General features: G+C 42.8%; 2 protein-coding genes across 2 annotated transcripts; both read left to right on the top strand.

The window, feature by feature from the left end:
• Positions 1–1,322: 1,322 nt before the first annotated feature.
• Positions 1,323–9,310, top strand: th (tyrosine hydroxylase; the record flags this gene model as incomplete). Its single annotated transcript, XM_079223950.1, has 14 exons — positions 1,323–1,406; positions 1,679–1,762; positions 1,875–2,078; positions 3,255–3,420; positions 3,544–3,632; positions 3,759–3,826; positions 3,927–3,977; positions 4,313–4,458; positions 4,692–4,827; positions 5,484–5,553; positions 5,637–5,693; positions 6,585–6,680; positions 6,800–6,933; positions 9,151–9,310. The coding sequence occupies 14 exons, from the start codon at positions 1,323–1,325 to the stop codon at positions 9,308–9,310; spliced, it is 1,545 nt and encodes a 514-aa protein (XP_079080076.1).
• A 4,867-nt stretch (positions 9,311–14,177) lies between these two features.
• igf2b (insulin-like growth factor 2b) lies at positions 14,178–18,701 on the top strand (the record flags this gene model as incomplete). Its single annotated transcript, XM_079223676.1, has 4 exons — positions 14,178–14,252; positions 15,157–15,307; positions 16,877–17,058; positions 18,462–18,701. 4 exons carry the CDS (start codon positions 14,178–14,180, stop codon positions 18,699–18,701), a joined length of 648 nt encoding a protein of 215 aa, XP_079079802.1.
• Positions 18,702–20,742: the final 2,041 nt, after the last annotated feature.

Genomic DNA, 20,742 nt, shown 5'->3' on the forward strand with positions numbered 1-20,742 from the left:
TAAATGTAAAGCGTCTACCTAATGTTCTTCTACGTCACACACTTTCATAAAAAGGGCAAGATGAAAAGAAACACAACCATGCTTCATTTATAAAGATATACCAATTTACTCCGTTTCCATGCAGAAAACAAGCTTAACCAAGGTGGAAAGGGTCTATCTCATTGTCTGTTTGCTTTATCATTCTTTCTTCATACTCACTCTGTCATCCACCAATAAAGAACGGAGACATCACTGTCTGTGCCCGGGGCTACGTCAGTGCTCTTTAGCATTTTCAGCTTGTGTGTTCCTGCTGGGGAAGAGTCTGGGGCCCATTTGGCTTCTCTGAACCCATGAAGATTGGTGATGTGGCCTCATGATCTCAATGTAGCAGCATGGGACCAGAAACCAACAGATAATTATTTTAACTCTGCTCGCCGGTGGGCGCCGTAGATCAATTCCTCAGACAAACAACAAATTCACTTGATGTGGTTGTTACTGAAGTAAGACACAGAGTGGCCCAAACAACAAAACAGTGTCGAGCCCTTTGTGCCTTTCTGTGTGTGTGTGTGTGTGTGTGTGTGTGTGTGTGTGTGTGTGTGTGTGTTGTGTGCGTGTGTGTGTGTGTGTGTGTGTGTGTGTGTATGTGTGTGTTGTGTGCATGTGTGTGTGCTTTCCACAATCAAATCTAATTTGTGAAGTGCTGTGGAGATTGGATTGAGCTGATAAAGTGACTTAATTTTCCACAGCTGTCTAACCTTTATGTAAAGCCCTGAGGTCAAAGCTGGGATTATTGGCTGAAGATGACTAGTGTATCCAACTTAATGTAAATGTTAATCATATACATATACAATATCATAACATGAATTAAGAAAATAAAACGTATTATTATTTAATCTAAAAAGTATCAACAACTTGCACGGGTTAACTTCATTTTCTATTAAAAACAATACAATATATAAAAATTATAATGTAGTAGAGGTTGTTAATTACAAATATTATAAATTCAACAATCATAGCATGTTTTTGAAGACCACTGACTGTGACAAACTAGAGGAAAATGCTCTAACTTTAAAACCTGTGTGTGTGAAATTTACATAATTACAGATGGCTCCATGAGATGTGAAAGATAGATTCTGCCCAATGATTTATTAGGCTACAGCAGGATGTGTTTGACGTCAGAAACTGCAAACAAATGACCACATAAAAAGAGGAACCCTGTCTGAAAAAAACGGAAAAGCTCTGGGCACACAACACAGCCTGAGAGGTCTAGAGATCGCCACCACCACTCCAGTCACACTTCTCCACGCAAACAAAGACCACACAGAAGACTTCTGCGCCTGAAGATGGCCCTTTCAAGCAGCTCCACATCCTCCACAAAGAGCCTCCGCAGAGCAGCATCCGAGTTGGAGAGATCTGACTCCATTACGGTAAGACATACAACAACACTTTGAATGATAGGACGTATTTTTAGATTACGTTTTAATCAACAATCCGCAATTGTGTTACGGGTGATATGTCTCAATTGTATCCAGATAACCACCAACAACTGTCATATTGCGCGCACATGTTGAGGTTACCATTACGCAGCGGTGATGCCTGATGTGCACTCAAAAAGAAAGAAGACAACATGTTACAATTAACAGATAACATCAGCTACAATGTGTGATATGGCAGCTACTCAGTCTTAGCTGTGTCGTAGGTTTACCTTGACTGCATTGCTGTTCTAATGCGCATTTGGAGATGTAAGGCACTCCCATCAAATATCCAAAGAGATATCCAAAAGGTAAGAATATCTAAACGACATTTTCCCGCTCTGCTGTTGTGTCTGCTTGCGCTGACAGTTAAATTAAAACACATGCAGCATACGCAAGACTTTGGTTTCTCTTTTGGAACAGTCTCAAAGATTCCTCGGTCGACGGCAAAGCTTGATCGAGGACGCGCGCAAGGGGAGGGAAGCCGCAGCGGCAGCGGCAGAAGCTGCAGAGGCCAGCGAGCAGATCGTGTTTGAAGAGGACAATGGAAAAGCGCTGCTCAACCTCTTCTTCACTTTGAGAGACTCCAAGACACCTGCACTGGCGCGGACACTCAAGGTTTTTGAGGTATTGCACTTCTACTTGTTATGTTACAATATTCAGCCCTAGGTTTACAGCTTCAGGGGGTCAGTGGTTCTCAAACTTTTTTCTGTAAACAACTTAATTTTGTGACTCCATCTGTGCTTTTCTAAATAACAGAATAAAGAAAATTGCAATCACTTTCAAGTATATCAGATTGCTCCATCAGACAATAAAAAAAAAATTGAAATCACTCAGAACAAGGAAAATAAAGTTCTATCTGTGCAAAAAAATACTAATATTTAGTTACTACTAAATAGCTCATTGTGGAAAACTAAGCTTTTCTTTTTTTTGCCAAACAAAACAGAATGAGTGCAGATATGTGAGCCATCACGTTGTATCAGTATTAGTGGCTGCAGTGAGCCTCTTCACATCTTTTATAAATGGGGTTGTAGATTTGATACAATTCATCCTCAACCTTGAGCTGAGCAAGGTCAAGGGGGGCGCCCCGCCCACCTATTACAACGGTAAGGGAAACACTGATATTGTATTTGTTTATTTGAGAGCAACACTTTTGGCAAAAAGGGGTGTAGAGTGTATCGGATGTAAATCCTAAATGAATCAATGGTTGAAGGATGATCTACTTATGTTCTAAAGCTCATGCAATTAATGAGATCATCCATTAGATTTTTTTTTTGAATTGCTGTACATTGTGAAAATAATCTAACTGGTTGGTGTTATTTGTGTCTTCTTGGATAAAATATATCACTATATTAACTGTGTGTTCCATGTTCTTATTGTTTTTATTTGTTTTATTATTCAATTTGTTTTATTGCATAGCTTTTAGGATATTTTAAATGTTGTGTATAGTGCCTTTGAGTATTATGAAAAGCGCTATATAAATTAAATGCATTATCATTATTATTATTATTAAGAAACAGAACCACATTGAAAACATAAACATTTTCAAATCCTCTCAATTTCATGTTAACTATTTCAGTACCACTATTGTATGTGTTAAAACAATCTTTTTTAGTTTTAGTTTTGCTACCATTATAGAAAAGTGTGCATCTTTTTACTTTGTCATTCAGCTAATAACCATGTCACATGTTATAAAGACTGTTCAACATTAATATGGACATGTTTGTCTAAAATACTGTGCCACATAATTCACACCCATCACCGCTGCAGGAGTTACATTTCAGTGTGTTAACTGTTTTTCAGACATTTGAAGCTAAGATTCAACATTTGGAGACGCGACCATGCCGTAAGCTCAAGGACAGCCTGGAGTACTTTGTTCGCTGTGAGGTGCACCTCTCAGATGTTAGTACGCTCATCAGCTCCATCAAGAGGAATGCAGAGGATGTGAAAACCACCAAAGAAGTCAAATGTAACAACCTTTTGCCGCTTTTAGAAAACAACATTTTAAAACATATTAGATATTTTGCAGAAGCAATCAAGAAAAAATAAACGGCACTGAACTAAACTCGGCCATCTGTTTTCTTTTCTCTAGTCCATTGGTTCCCAAAGAAAATAGCAGATTTGGACAAATGTCATCATCTGGTCACCAAATTTGATCCAGACTTGGACAAAGACCACCCTGTAAGTAATGACTTTTCCAGAAGCATGTTTAAGAGGAATTGTCCTTATTATGCTCGTTATGTTGTTGGACCAATATGTCATGACACAGCAAATGTGATCAGTGTTTGATGTATTTAATCCGAACAGGGCTACACAGACCCTGAGTATAGACAGAGGAGGAAAATGATCGGAGACATCGCCTTCAGATACAGACAGTGAGATACAGTCTTTTACCCTAATGCTGCACATCAATGAGAAAATAAAAATAAAACAGTTGATTATTCCTGATACATGTGTACAAATGTTTGTCCACAGTGGCCATTCGATTGCCAGAGTGGAATATACAGAGGAGGAGATTGGCACATGGTAAGGGCATGCTCATTTAAAAAAGATCTGCCAGCTTGATCTTGTCTGTGCACCAAACAGGGAGCTGAGAACATGTGGTTCAAAAAGTTAAGTAATCTCTAAAGATTTTCAACAAGAAGTCAAACCAAAGTGCTTTAAATAAGAAACTTAAAAAAGCATTACAAAACAATATAAATAAATATAAAATAAATGAATGGCTACATTTAAATAATCATAATGGAATAAGAATAAAATGATTGTGCTAAGTAATGACCAGCCCCAAATTAATTTTGCCTTGTAATATGCCTTTGTTTGAAGGAAATACATCTGAATTATACTATTATTTCCCTAATTAGGAGGGAAGTCTACTCAACTCTGAGGGACCTGTATAGCACCCATGCCTGCAGTGAATACCTCGATGCTCTCCTTCTGCTAGAAAGGCATTGTGGGTACAGTCCAGACAACATTCCCCAGTTGGAAGACGTGTCATGTTTCATTAAAGGTAAAAAGGGGATATCAAACGATAAATAAATGTTTCATCAGTACACTCCCCATCAACTCAGGGTTTGCTCAGTGTTTGACTCTCTCTCTATGTCTCTTTATCTCCCACCTCCTGAATACACACACACACGCACACACACACACACACACACACACACACACACACACACACACACACACACACACACACACACACACACACACACACACACACACACACACACACACACACAGAGCGTACAGGGTTCATACTGCGTCCAGTAGCAGGTCTGCTCTCAGCCAGAGATTTCCTGGCCAGTTTGGCATTCCGGGTGTTCCAGTGCACCCAGTACATCCGTCACGCCTCCTCCCCCATGCACTCCCCAGAACCGTGAGTAGGACTACGCTTCCCCTTCTCCAGCTCATTGCATCACACCCCTTTACACATTTTGGCATTTTGCCATCATGATCTATGCGCTAGCGGTGGACTTACATAAGCCTCCCATCCTTCAATCCCTGCTGTTCCTTGGCTTTTTCCTCACTCTCTTAATTCAGCTTAATGGAACTATATTGGAATGTCATTTGATCAAACGCATGTTGCCAAAGTATGCACACAAACAAACTGACAGCACAAAGCAGAACTACAAAGCACACAGAATGAAACAACCAGAAATGTAGATCAAGTTAGAACTAATCTTTGATTTAGAAAAAGAATGACATTTTAATATTAATTAAAACAAAAAGCTATGCTATTTAGAATAAGTTATATGTATCTTCTGATTTTCTGTTTTCAGTTTAAATGAGCTCACATTTTGATTGAAAAAAGTGAAGTCTGGATATGTTTTGCTATTCAGTTTATTTTCAGTCTGTAAGAAAACTAAATTCTGTCGTGCCTTCTCTTGTTTGCACACAACTGTGTTTCACTCTGTAACTATTGTTTTATAATGCAACCAAATTCAAATCAGCATTTAGTCAAATTGATCTGGCCAGCATTTTTTACCAATGTACAATACTGGTCCCAGTGGAATGTGTCTCTCTTTCTCTTAGTGACTGTGTGCATGAACTGCTGGGCCACGTCCCCATGTTGGCCGACCGCACTTTTGCCCAGTTTTCACAGGTGAGTGGGACGAGGGCCAGCAGACTTATTTCTCATGCTATGTTTTTATGTTTTGGTAACAATTTATTGATTATTTGCTGCAGAACCTTGGTCTGGCATCACTTGGGGCTTCGGAGGAAGATATTGAGAAACTATCCACAGTAAGACACTCGTCCTCCAACACAGACAGAACTTAGAAACTGTACTTAAATGATTGGAGTGGAGAAAGGGGCCTTGTGTTTTTATAAAAAAAGCAAGACGTGTTATTAATATTCTTTTTAAATTTGACCAATCTATTACTAATATATCAACTCAGTCTCAATTTCAAGCCTAATGTAATAATATAATTGCAATAATCGGAAATAACAATTGCAGAAATGATAAAAAACACAAGATGGGGGCATTCTGCTCAAAGAGTGCTCTTCATTTTTGTTTACTTTCTCCAAAGTGATGCACCCTTTAGCGAATATAACAGATTGCGGTGTCCTCAAACCTGTCAATAATGTATTTATCTTCTCTGTCTTCAGTTGTCCTTGTAAGTTATTGTATTTTTTTCAATGATGAGTCTGATGATGGCGCTAAATACTATATCGCTTGCGAAGGGGGCCGGCGAAGTTCTGGCCCTTGAGCCGCATGTTTGACATCCCTGTACTAACAAAATAAAGTGTAAAATTAATCCACGGTATATAGACACGATTGTCCTCTCCATATGGCCACACCCACCATGGTGTGCACTAAAGGCATTTTCGGGACAAATTATTTTCATTGAACTATTCAGTCTAAATCTCGCAAGAAATCTAAAGAAACATAAGTCTGGGTAAAAAACAACTAGAGACCCTCTCCCATGCTCTCACAAAACAGTCAGACTACCCTCCCTTCAGCCAGAAAACTAAAAAACATCCCTCTCCCCCTTCTCTGACTCCACCTCCCTCCCTGACCACTATTGCACAACCCCTTATCCCTTAACATCCAACTATTACAAATAATGAAATGATTGTCCACCTCAATATCCTTATTTTTCTCTGTCATTCTCTTTCTGTTTTTCCCATCAGCTGTACTGGTTCACTGTCGAGTACGGCTTATGTAAACAGAACGGTGAGGTGAGGGCTTACGGAGCCGGACTGCTCTCCTCTTATGGAGAACTTGTGGTGCGTTCCCCAATGTTTTCTCTGCTTGAAAATGAAATTGTTCCCTGATTGAAAGAAAAATGCAATAATCACAGCCAACTGAGCTAATTCTCCATATTTTCCCCATAACTTTAATCCAGCACTCACTGTCTGATGAACCAGAGACAAGACAGTTCGAACCAGAGGCTGCAGCAGTGCAGCCCTACCAAGACCAGACGTACCAGCCTGTCTACTTTATTTCAGAGAGTTTTTCAGATGCCAAAGAGAAATTCAGGTACTGAACCATATACCGTGTTTTCTTGTTTGGACCCACATGCAAATACACAAGAACATAGTGACAAAAAGAAGAAGAAAAAAAGCAAAAAGAGAGAGGGGGGTTATGTGAGGACAAGGTCAGAAAACAGCCAGTAAACCCCTGAGGACACAGACTTGTGTAGGTCAGCCAGAAGACAGCTGTTACTAATGTAGACTTTTTTACTGAGGCAAAACGCTGGAATTTTAGTTGGCAAACAGATCAAATGTTGCCCTGCAAAACAAGTCCAAGTGAGTGTTTTGACAGCATTTGGTCTCTAGTAGTTCAGCACATGACATCCCTGCCACGCTACCAGAATACATATCAGCAAGGGCAGGCACGTGCACAGACCTTTTGGGGTGCAGGTGCTCAAACCAAAAAAAAGGGCACCCATCGCCAAAATTATTTATGAATTAAAAATAATAATAATAAATAAAAAAATTATATATTTATTTGTGTTAACAAACTAACTCAAATTATCAAATTGAATAAATAAATGAATAACAGTCAAAAACAGACAAAACAAGGCCATACTGTATAACCAAATGCAATCAAAAAATATTCTTTCCGTGTCCTCTCCTGACCAGGCACAACAACAGGTAAAGGAATGTTGAGAGCCTCTGCCTTCTCTGACGCACCTTGAAATATCTCGTCAAACTTCTCCTCAGACCTCAATGCTTATTGTGTGAATTACACCATCAGTTAGCTTGTAGGCTGTGTAGTGGTCCAGGCTTTCTTCTTGCAGAGCGTTTGATGCAAGAGCAGTGACTTCAAATGCTGGGCTGCAGAGGATGAATGCCAAGTTAATCGCATTTTTGTAAATTCTTTCTAGCTATGAATTCTCGTGACAATTATAAACATAAATTCAACATACTTTCGAAATTGTCTAAACGGCATTTATACAACAACAAAAACAAACAAAAAGTTATAGATGCAGTGCGAGGTGTTGTTACAGATGTCTGTGCTCAAACATCATGGCTTGATAATACAAAAGTGTTCTTTCATTACAGACTAGTCAGCTAACAGCATTATTCGGGTCCTCCGGACACGTTTTCTAGCTAACGTGCTGAACTCCCCTGACAAGGTTAGCTAGCTTAAGCGTGGTTAGCATTGAATATACACGGGCCATGTGGAGGAATTGAGTTTCTCTCAAAAATGAGTAATGTATATAAATGTGTTAAATAGACATCTCCCACCATGTTTGAACAATTTAATAATGTGTGTACTTACCATGAGAGCGGTTGTCGGTGGAGAAAGAAAAGAAAGAGCGACTGCATGAGGTCCGGTACTTATTTTGCAAAAGGACCCATGAGGGAGGCCCTAATAGTTGCCTGTTGCCTTTACAACTATTATTTAAAAAACCTGTTTCAGTGCTGGCTGCCGATAAACCCGGCTGCCATGTCTCAGCCATAATCGGCCCGTTTCTATGAAGCCAGATACGGCCCAGAAGTGGCAGCCATCAACGGGCCAGAGCCGTTTCAGTGCTGGTTGCCGATAAACCCGGTTGCCATGTCTCAGCCAGAATCGGCCCATGTCCGTAACAGCTACATCCGGGCCAGATATGGCAACAATGAATTGGGCCAAAGCTGGCTCACATTCGGCCGCATCGAGCCGCAATACTGCCGAGTCTGCTGGCTACCTGGGGAGGAGGAGGAGGGAGGGGCAAGGCGGGACTTGTGAGCGCCGCGGAGCATGTCAGGGCGAAATTCTCACAAGAACTCAAATAAATCAGGTATCAAAACACATTTGGGGGGAATTGATGAGATAGAGTAATTTTTATTCTTAAATACTGATGAATGAAGAAAAAATTGGGCTCCAGCAGAAGGGGCACTTTTCTCATCCAGGGCAAAAGGGCAGGTGCTTGAGCACCACTAGGGGTCTATCTGTGCACGTGCCTGAGCAAGGGAATGCTTTTAAAAGCCCAATGAATATGAAACAGAGCATATTATGAATCTGTACTTAGTGTATGTCTTAATGTGGTGCTGATACGAGCAGGGTGTGCCGGTCTTTATTATAAACAACAGGACACACTACAACCGGGTGAATATTTTCTGCTCAATAAAAAGGTTGGTTTGCACTAATCGAGTGAAATATTTGCTCTAATAAAGAGCTGTAAAGCATTCCTTCATGAAGAGCATAGAGAGGACTTTGACTTCTGTCTTCTGTTCTCTTACTTTGGTGTTTTATATCTTTGACCAGGGGGTACGTGGCCGGTATCAAGCGTCCCTTCTCTGTGAAGTTTGATCCGTACACCAGCAGCGTGGAGGTGCTGGACAACCCGCTGAAGATCCAAGGAGGCCTGGAGGGTGTGAAGGACGAGCTTAAGATTCTGACAGATGCCCTCAGTGTTTTGTCATGATGACGCCCCCGTCTGCGACCGCCCTGCTGTTGTCTGTTTCCTTTCTCCACTGCGCTCTGAGACGTCTGACGTGTGATCAAGACCAATGTGTTCATCTTTGTGTGCTGTACCTCCAGTATGATGCTGTTTCTGACGAGTTGTTGTTTGCTGTCGCTGGCTAGTTGACCGACAAGGTTGCAACCATTAAAACCTCAAGTTTCCAAAGATGTTAAACGCCTCGCTGGGTGCAATGATTGGGTTTTACAGACTGGGCCATTCATGCTTTTAAAGCAACATGTGATATAATGAATGTATTTCAAGAAAACTAAATGGAAAGAAAGAAACATAATGGTAAATATAAAGATTTAAATGTATATTTAAATTAAAAATAGTTGTATTTCGAAAGAAATATATCTGCTGTGTTGAAGGCTTTATTTTCCAGATATGTGTTTTCAGTATTTGAGTATTGGTCTACTTCTTGATCTGTTGATTTGTCTGGTTTTATGTTGTTTTTGTCTTGCAGGTTGTATGCATAATAAAGAAGAAAGAAATCTACTTTCCAGTTAATGTACTGTTGAATAATGCACGAGTAAAAATAATCTATCAAACAAATTCACATTTTGCTGTCATGTGTTGTGGCTTTATGCTACTCGTATAGTTAGTACACTGTTATAGTTCTACTACTCGTGGTTTATCTAAATCACTAGTTAGAAACAAATGGACAGAGACGAGGATGCGGTACAATTCCAATCCTTTACTGGCGGGCGAATCACACAACTGCACGCACTAACCATTCCCGAACACATAGAAGGGACAGTCAAACACAATCGAGCATCGAGTGCTCGATCCAATACACCACATCCCTCTTTTTCGACTGAGAAGTGGCATACCTATCAGTTACCTCAACAGTTAACTCTTTGCTTACCATTAACGCTATGGCATCAACATTAAACTTGTCTTTTTCTACTTGCATACTTCAATGGTTAATAAAGCATGTTCTCTATAAACTAATGGCTTTCATTAAACATTACAAATCACTTTCCTGCTAAGCATTCTGGAGAAACATTTAAGCATTTAGAACATTCAACACTCTTGAAACATTTCAGGCTGAACAGTCCTCATTCTCTTTTCTCTTTTTTTCTTTTTACAAACAAACATTTGAATGAGTATATAAACATCCCTGAAATCAGTCATTGAATCTGGCAGGGCGTCTAACCGCTCTGCCGCTCCTTGTGTAGCATGCGGGTGTACTTCCCGTAGTCACAGAAGGAGGGTTGTGTGGTGGCAAGTCCTGTGGTGGTGAGCCCACTGATACAGGCGCTTGAGAGGGTTGTACCTCTGAGTCCAACTGCTCATCACGGTCAGTGTCTATGAACAGACTCGGGTGTATCTTCTTCAGATGTCGCCGGTTCCTCTTTTGCATCCTACCTGCCGGCGTCTGCACAGTGTAGGAGCGTGGTTCATCTCGCTGTCGGATGACAACAGCAGGCTCCCAGCCGCGCTGTGTGTGCATGTGTACGGTGTCTCCCGAGGTCAACACTGGCAGGGGCTTTGCACGCTCATCGTAGTGTTGCTTTTGGCGGAACTGTAGGTTCTGTATTTTGCTGTGAAGATGCCGTGGGGGTGACTGTCAGCACGGCACTGGAACACGGAAGTGTGCTCCGTAGAACTCTTCCCATCAACATCTGTGCAGGTGACTCATTCAGTCCTATCATCGGTGTGTTCCTCAGTGACAGCAACACTAGATGTGGGTTGATGCCGGTCTGCGTTGCCTTCTTCAGCGCATGTTTTACAGTCTTAATGGCTCTCAGCCGTTCCGTTTGAAGAGGGAAAACCTGGGCTGGAGTGTGTGAGTTTGAATTCCCATGACACTGCAAGTGACTTCATCTCATAGCTGGCAAATGGGACATGATCACTCACTATCTCCCTAGGAATCCCATGCCTGGCAAAAACAGACTTCATCTTCTGGATCACTGTGTAGGCTGTTTTATCAGACAGGTTAAGCACTTCAGGATATTTGGTCAGGTAATCAACTAACAACAGATATGATTGACCATGTAGCTCGAAGATGTCGGCTCCGACTTTCATCCATGGCAGTTCTGGAATCTGATGTGGTATGAGTGGCTCAGCCTGGTGTTTGGGCTGTAGCTGCTGGCACTGCATGCACTTCTCCACCATTGTCTCGATGTCTCGTGCCATGGCGGGCCAGGCCAGTAGAGGGATTTTCTTGCTTTGGCTTTTGTGCGCTGCACTCCTTGGTGAGCAAGATGCAACTTCTCCAAAATCGTGGCCTCCAAGGCATACACAACTATCTCGTCACAGGGGTTCTCATGAATGTTTTCACCTTCTCTGCATTACCGTAGCGCGTGAGAGTGTGTCGGCAATATACATGTGCTTGCCTGGTGTGTATGTTACGTGTAGATCATACCTCTGCAGTTGTAGAAGCATTCCTTGCAGCCGCGCAGGTGCTTTAGTCAGCGGCTTGCGCACGATGACCTCCAGAGGCTTATGATCTGTCTGCACAGTTACTGGTCTGCCATAGACATACTGGTGGAATCTCTTAGCAGCAAACACTATGGCCAGCAACTCTTTCTCTATCTGCGCGTACCTCTTTTCTGTGTCTGTGAGCGCCCGTGAGGCATAGCAGACTGGGCGGCCGTCCTGCAGCAGACAGGCTCCCAGTCCTTCTTTTGAGGAATCAGCTTGTAGAGTCAGCGGCTGCTTGTGATGATCGTAGTACCTCAGCACTAGGGCTTGTGTGAGGGTGGACTTCAGTGTCTGTAGTGCTGAGCTGTGGGTAAGCGGGCTCCACCAAATGCAATTAGGACAGTCTCTGTGGGCCGTAGCTAAATGTGACCTGGTAACTGCCGGTACATGTGCACGGGAAGCACGTTTGCATCGGCGCCTGTGTCCAACTTGAAATGAATTGCTACGCCTCTGTGGCCTCTGCTGTTTCATGCCATACAGTGCCTTTAGCTTGGTGGGCTGCTTTCTTTTTGGATTTTCCAATCATGCCTTCACTCCAATCAGTCAACTTCACTCTCCAAATTATTTATCGTCTTTGTCTTGTAGTTGCTGCTTTTCTCAGTGACAGCTTTACATACCTTAGAAAAATGGTTGTTCTTACCACATTTATGGCACACTGCACCATAAGCTGGGCATTGACGGGTTCTCATGCTTGTTTCCACATTTGTGGCAGACAGTTGTTGTTTCATGCCACTTGCTATTTGTTTTCCTCTTGTTCCAGCTGCCCGTGCGCGTTTGCCCTGTTGCTTTCCTTAAAGCATCTACTGAGGTGTCTTGGACAACCAGTGACGTCTCCATCGCTTGTATTTGTGACTTAGCGAGCTCTGCTGATCTGCATGTGTCCATGGCTCTGCGCAGAGTGAGCGCATTATCACGCAACAGTCTCTCCTTCAGTCGAATATCGTTCATGCTAAACAATAATTCATCCCTAATCATGTCGTCTTCATTTCTGCCAAACTCAAAGTCTTTGCTCTTCTGGCGTAGCTCTGTGATGAATCTGTCCACTGATATTCGGGCTGCAGTAGTCTGTGAAGGCTTGGAGAACTTCCTCCATAGTTTGGTCGTCTCCCTCTGGGATGATGGTGAGTGTGTTGTACACTTCTAGCGCCTCCTCGCCGACAGTGTGGAGCAGAAAGGCTATTTTAACCGTCTCTTCCTTATCCAGGAAGCGGTCACATACAGCTGGAAACGTTGTTCCCATCTTCTCCAGTTTTCAGCTATATTCCCGGTAAGTATCAGCGATGATTATTCCATGATAATCTGTTCGTCTCACATGCTTCAGCCTATAACATTTCATGATGCTTGGCAACATAATAGTTGACGTGTGTCTGCCACTAGAGGGGGCCGTCCAGTAGGGTGTACCTGCATGCAGAGATGCCCTTCAACCTGGGGAAAGCTGCAAGACAAACACACGGATGTTCACTGCGCGGACCACTAGGTGTCAGTCTAAGGCTGAAGACATGTGCAGATCCTTACCTTCTGCAGAAGCCACACTTACGTAAGGGAACCCTCAAACTGTTATAAAAAGAAAAAAGAAAAAACGTTCCCATTATGTAAAATCACAACTTTGTAGCTCGATGTGGGCTATGCAGCCACCTTTGTCTCTCATGCAGCATCTGTGCAACATCTGGATGCACGTTTTTCTGCTGGACATTTAACACCATGAGTGACGCATTAATTGGCTTTAATAATGCATTTTTGTTTGTGAAGCATCATATAGGTCTTCAGCATTTACAGTGACCAAAGGCTTGTACAGTTCTGCATCAGTCAGTCACAGCTGCTGCATCCTCAACCTTCACTCAAACACATTCGACCCCGGTGACTAAAGGCTACATTTACACCTGAGTCAGAGGAAAGCCGCAGACCCTGGCCACAATGCTTCAACTCTAAATGCTAATCTTAATTACAGCAGGGCGGACACATTGACATTTTCCTTGGAGTCTGAGGAATTACGTCTATTCTTGTTCAGTCTGCGTCCTGTGTGTAAACATTGTGATTGTAGGTTACAGTGCGTAAACGTGGAAAATGCCTATGGAATTGTTCCATATTTTGTAACTCTCACTCTCTCCCTCACTTTCTGATTTTGCTTTTTCTCCCTTTAAGCACTTTTCCATAAAACGCCTCTGGACCATTTTTCTTTTCTTTTTTTACCAGCGGTGAAGAGGAGGAGCGAAGCGGTGGGGGTGGGTGTAAGGGGCGTGTTTTGGTATATAATACTTCTCCCTGAGAAGTTTTGCCTGTCGCCTGGTCTTTGGGACAGCCTCTCACACATCATCTCTATTGCAGCAGCAACTGGGAAACTAACTCACCTGCAACCTCCCCAACCAAATAACCCACACCGTTTTGACTACTGCCAACTGACATGGAGACCCAGAACAGACACGGACACCCCTCACGTTGCCACACCTGCCGGAGAACGGACATCAGCCGAATGAAGGTAACCAGAGGGAACACACAGTTTTATACTCTACGGCTGTGCAGCGCGGGTATCGAAAGACATCAGCTGGGGTTGTAACCGTGTTGTGTTGGCTGTTGGCTTTATTACGAAAACTGCTTCGGGCTGACCAGATGCATTGATCGCATCATTGTTGTGTGTGCAATAAGAGCAACCGGACATCTCTTAATGTGCATGCAACAAAGAAAGTTCAAGATGCAAGAATGACATGGAGTGCGCCTGAATCCTTCAAGCATTTGTGCAACAGGTCGGCTGCTAGGATAGAAGAAAGAATGAGTTGAGAGGTATTTTATTCTTCTCTCGCCTGGATGGCACGCCGTTCTCTGCGCTCGGAGCAAACAGCTGGTCTTTTTTGTCGGCAGATAGGGGGCGGTAGGTCTGAGGGTCAGTGAGCTCACCGAAGGGTGAGCAAGGGGAAAATATATGCTGAGTCTGGCTTTTCAGATAGTTAACTATCGAGCAGCCGGTCTTGCAACTTCTGGGGAGTTGTGTAAGAGTGTCAACGACAGAGATACCGTCTACTTTTTTCCTCCAGAATAAGCAATTCTCTCAGGTGCAACACAGTGACGGTAGCCGATAACACTTCCAGGGAGTGGACATTTTGCATAATTTGTCGTACGCAATGGGCCTTTTTTGAGTTAGTCGGTCAATACATAGAAGAGAAGGGGGAAAATCATTTAACACTGGAAGTCGTACATCTTGTACACGCATCCAAATGTGAACGCTTGAAGAGTGGATCCTCTTATATCACACTGAGAGGCAACATCTGGCTGTCAGCTGAGATTTTCTTTTTGCATGTCATCAGTTCTGAAATGTGTGGTCGCATTTGTTGATCCGGTGCTTTCTTCTGAAATATGTGTGTGTGCGTGTGTGTTTTTGTCTGCAGGTCAAGAAGATGACTTCATCCAGTCGCGCGCTGGTGTTCGCACTGGCCCTGGCGCTCTACGTTGTGGAAATAGCCTCGGCAGAGACGCTGTGTGGGGGAGAGCTGGTGGATGCGCTGCAGTTTGTCTGCGAAGACAGAGGCTTCTATTTCAGTAGGTTTCAAACCAGCACAAGTTCCACAATGGGCTGCACAGACGCTGTTTCGCTTTGTATGTCCCTCTGTTGAGTTTCTGTTGTTCATTCGCACACATCTGTTTGGATAGCTGAGGCTATCGCTCAGTCTGTGGCTGTGCGGTGCGTGTTTGGTGTTTTTCTTTCTCACGCGCGCGCACACGCACACACACACACACCACTGACCGAGAGCCAGCAAAGAGAGGAAGAGAGGGAGGTTATAGCCAGCTGAGTGTCTCAAGACCTCGTCCAGGCTGCTCTGCTGAGTGTGGGCATTGTGCCTTCAGCGCCTACCTCTCATTGCATATGAAAGGCCGGCGAGCTGTGAAGGCACACACGACACAGCGCGACACAATGGGCCGCTTGTTTACCAGTAAAGTAATAGCACCCCAAGAGGCATACCAGTCACCTCAGCACCAGTGTTCCCAGGCCAGGCAAACACAGTGATGATTCAGGGGGGAGGGGGGGTTCGATGTCAGGTTAAGAGGACGGATCATTAACATCAATTCTGATTATTGCTTCCATTGTAGCGGTGATGGGGATAGATGTAAAGCATTATGTGAATGCATTGTGGTGGTTGTTAATCCTCAAATGGATAAGCTTTTGATTGCACAGTGTTTGTGACATACATGAGTTCACCTACCTCTGGTATTTCTACAGCAGATAACCCCCCACCACCCCCTGATGATATTGTCCCACCCCCTGCTTTTCACCTTTGACAGACAGGCAGCTTCTTTGTGTGCTGTCTGCCACAGAAGCTTCTCCCCAATCAGAAAGATCATTATCCAGTTTACGCCAACATATATGTGCTCCCTCCTCCTCTTCTCCTCCTCCTCCTCCCCCTGGATCACCCTCTCTTTCTCTCTCATGTTCCTCTTCCTGCAATCAAATATAGCCTTCCCTCTCATGAGATTTGGGCACAGGGCTTCAAACAAGGCCTTTATTGGTCACGGATAGGGTTCCCCTGTGCAACATGCTAACCCTCCTCCCCCCACCTTATTCTTCTGTACCTTTTTCTCCTACGTCTTCACTCTCTCCCTCTTTTGTTTTTCCTTCTTTCCCTCTGTTTTGACCCTCACCCCCCCCACCCCCCCTCTCGCTTTCTACACTGATCCCTTTTCTCCTATTTTCTCTACTTCTATGCCCCTCCTCTCCTCTCTCCCTCCTCATCCTCTTTATCTATGCTGACTTGACAAAGGGCAAGGTCACAGAAGAGTTTCCATTTTATGTATTTGCTCACCCAAAGGTCTGTCTGAGAGGTTAATTGTCTGTCTCCATCGCTCTCTTTTAGTGTCTACTGCAGTTTACTTGTGTATTCACTCATTAAAGGACTTCCGGATATCCCTAATCAGATTATAACCTACAAACAAAAAGATTTGTTGCAGTTGGTCATAGATTTCCTTTTATCCTCTTTAGTCCATGGACTGCTATGATTGTCCAAGTAATCCTGCAAAAACAACCCACATTCATTACTGATTCCAGTGTTATCAGGCCTGAACCTCACCCTCCCTTCACAGCCTTTCCTCATCCCCTGTTGTGTCTTTCCTCAGGTAGACCAACCAGCAGGGGAAACAACCGGCGCAACCAGAACCGTGGGATCGTAGAGGAGTGTTGTTTCCGTAGCTGTGACCTCAACCTGCTTGAGCAGTACTGTGCCAAACCCGCCAAGTCCGAAAGGGACGTGTCGGCCACCTCTCTGCAGGTCATACCCATGATGCCCGCACTAAAACAGGTACATCTCAACAACAACAGACCAGTATGGGAAACATTTCCAATCCTGGTCTCTATCTTTTCTCCATTCACCCCTATGTCGCTGACAGACAGAAACCCACACAGAGACAGGTTTATCTGGTTAAAATGGTCATTGGTAAGCAGTTAGCCTTAATGCAAAGTGCTGAGCATCGTGGAAAACCGTGAGATGTTCACAGAACATCATATTTCGAAAAAAAGGCCGAGTCATACACACAGATTTGTGTGCGTGTACGAGAGATTGTGTGTTTGTGTGAGAGAGAGAGAGAGAGTCGGTGAGATGTTAGAGACATCTGTTCTGTTCCAAAAGAGTGTGTTATTATTAGTCATGGAACAGCAAGCTCCCCGAAACTGGCATGCATTTTGGTCTGGTGAAAACCTCCTAACCTGGCCGGCAGAGCTTCTCTGAAATATGTCACAGACATGCAGGGAATCATCAAAGCGTTTCAGGTCTTTTCACTGCGATCACAAGACTCAGCGCTGGCTGCTTTCCAGGTCTCTTCAAATCCCTTCCGACAAAGCTGGAAATATTTTTCTAATGTTTCTGCTTTGACTTTTTAGAAAATCAGTATCAATGCCATGTGATTGCTAGTGACGTAAACAAACAAAAAAACAATAAATACCGCAAATATACAGAGGAAAGAAATGTACCCTTCTTCTGAGTGCAAAAAAAAAGAGGCTTCAAGGAAATTAGTTTGGACATGTCCCTCGCTTGTGTGGGCAGGGAGAGTTGATGGGTACAGCTTGCTCTGAGGGCCAGCTGTTCTTTGGCTATTGAACAGGCCTCGGTTGAATGAGGGGGGATAAACACTCCTCAAGTGGCAGGGCCACAACAAGCCATTCAGATGGAGCACTGGCTACTCACGCATAAATTCTAGCCTCCCTGCTACCACTCCCACTTTGTCTCAATCTGTGGTGCTCAGCCCAACACCTAACTCTGTTTAAAAGAGCTTTCAGTGTAAGAATAGAGGTCTTAGAAATGACAATGTGTTTATGTGGCGTTTCATTCGATCTGTGGAGGTTAGACAGTTCAGCGGGTCGTTGGGTGAACGACATGCTCCTCATATGTATATGAGGCGAGTGGTCGCCCTTCCCTTTGACGGTATGTTAAAGAGGCTGAACTAAGAGCTTGTTGACTGCTTCTTTCAGTCAACGAAACCAAAACAAGGGCAAGTTGGAGGCTATGGAAGTCTGTTATGACGCTCTGTGCTATAAGAATGACAATTGATTTCCATTTGACTGGCCCAACAATGCCAGAATGTTTTTGCAAAAATAAACACGGCTTTTCTCCATTGTAATAAGCACTTTCACTGTATGTTATCACAACTAATGAACTGCTCCCTCTTTTCCCATTTTCCTCTATTTTTTTCCTGCACGCCACAATAGGAAGTCTCAAGGAAGCAGCATGGGACCGTGAAGTATTCCAAATACGAGGTGTGGCAGAGGAAGGCGGCCCAGCGGCTCCGGAGGGGTGTACCCGCCATCCTGAGGGCCAAAAAGTTTCGGAGGCAAGCAGAGAAGATCAAAGCCCAGGAGCAGGCAGTCTTCCACAGGCCCCTCATCAGCCTGCCCAGCAAACTGCCTCCTGTCTTGCTCGCCACGGACAACTATGTCAACCACAAATGAGCCCGCTGCCAGCCCTTTGCACAGACAAGAGTTTGGAGGGAGAAAAAAAGACTAGGGGATTATAGCTTTGTCTCTGACGTCATTTCTGTGGCAGTCCTCTTTGACCTCCCCTGCCCTGTCCGAGCCCACCAATCCCTCCCCCTGCTCTCATCCACTACTTCTTGACCCCGTGGCCCTTCTCTAATGCCCCCCTCAACCCCACCTACCCACCCTCCTCAGGCACACAAACATGCCTTCACATTCTTCCTGTCTGAACTCTTTCGCTCCATCTCTCTTTCAGTCACTGACACAAAAGGCACAAACACAAACGATGAACAAAAAGTTAACAATTCGGCTGAATGCAATTCAGGTGGATCCTTAAGCAAAAGAGAAAAGGGAAGGGAGAAAAGAAGATGAAAGAGATCTGTGGTTTGCAAGTGTCAAGAGGACACCCAGCGGAATGTTTTTTTGTCCTTGTGGAAGACAACTGAAAGTGAAGAGCAGCTTGCATGAAAGAATCCATTCCACATCATTTTTCCTGAGGCAAAAAGAAATTCTCTGTTAGTTCTTTTTCTTATTAGTTTGCACCTCTACCTATAAAGGGACTTCCACACTGTAAGGAATTATTTTGTAAAATTAGATTCCTGTTCCAGCACCTTTTGATCACAAACAAAAAGCAGAAAAGTCTGCAAAATTGCACATTGCCACGGATTACGTCAAAGTAAAGAAAAAAATGGCACTATTTTTTTATGAACAATGAACGTGTAGCTTAAAAAAATGTCATGGTGCTAGCTTTGGGAATGGACTCAAAGAAGAGGTTGAAAAGCACGTTTTTTTTTTCTTTGAATGAATATTAAAACTTTCCGTTTTAAGGAAAGTGTGACTTTTGAAAAAAGGATATGGGGGAGCTCCTGGCAGTGGCAATGTCAAGGGGGAAGTGTCACTGAGAGAAGACATGGGCTGTGTCGGCATCTAGGCTCACGGCAAGTGCTAGCGGCTGCTCGTCAATAGCTCGCCAGCATATAGCGGCAAGGGGGACCGGAGACCCAGTCCCTGTTCCTCCTGTCCCTGCCAGACACAGGGACCAGTGCGAGGACACATATGGGACACAGCGGACCGCCTGGATTGAGACAGTACTACAGTTCTGGGACAGTACTTCCTATTTGCCATGGCTTTGCAGACTGCTCTGACAGGAAGTAACATGGCATGGACAAAGAGCAAGTGGGATAATGATTATATTTTATTTGGTCTTTTTTTCTGTTTTCTTTTCATATCAATGTTTTAATGGAAAAAAGGAAAACCCCGTCAGTTTCTGGTACCGTGACATTCCTGTTTTACCAAGTTAGGCTTTTATTTTTGTTTCCATGGTTGTTGTTATGATGTTATTTTACAGTTCTAAAGAAAGGCACAAAATTTAAATTCAAAGGGAAAAAAACAGCAATAATGTCAACTAACATTTTATTTTTTATTGTATATCAGTAGTATTCACATGCTTTTGCCTGAAAACAATACTTGAATATATATACATATATATATATCTCTATGTGTATATATATATATGTGTATATATATATGTATATATATATATATATATGTATATATATATATATATATATATATATATATATATATATATACATATATATATATGTGTATATATATATATATATATATATATATGTGTATATATATATACGTGTATATATATATATATATACGTATATATATATATATATATATATGTATATATATATATATATATACGTATATATATATATATATATATATATATATATATATATATACATATATATACACATATAGATATATAATTAGTTTCCAGGGACGTTGTGTTATTTTCCTTTAGTCTGAGCTGTATCTTGCGTAATGAGCCGCCAAGCTTTTTTGTTTGTTTGTTGAAATACAAATAAGGGCACTGTATAAAGGCATTATTTATTTTGTTATAAAATATATTTGAAAAATTGGTCCAAATAATATACGTAGCACTGATGCTCAAATGACGGATTTATTTTGTATGCTCTCTGTTTTCCAATTGGAGTTG

The sequence above is a fragment of the Taurulus bubalis genome (genome assembly GCF_910589615.1).
Source record: "Taurulus bubalis genome assembly, chromosome: 9".
NCBI lineage: Eukaryota > Metazoa > Chordata > Actinopteri > Perciformes > Cottidae > Taurulus > Taurulus bubalis.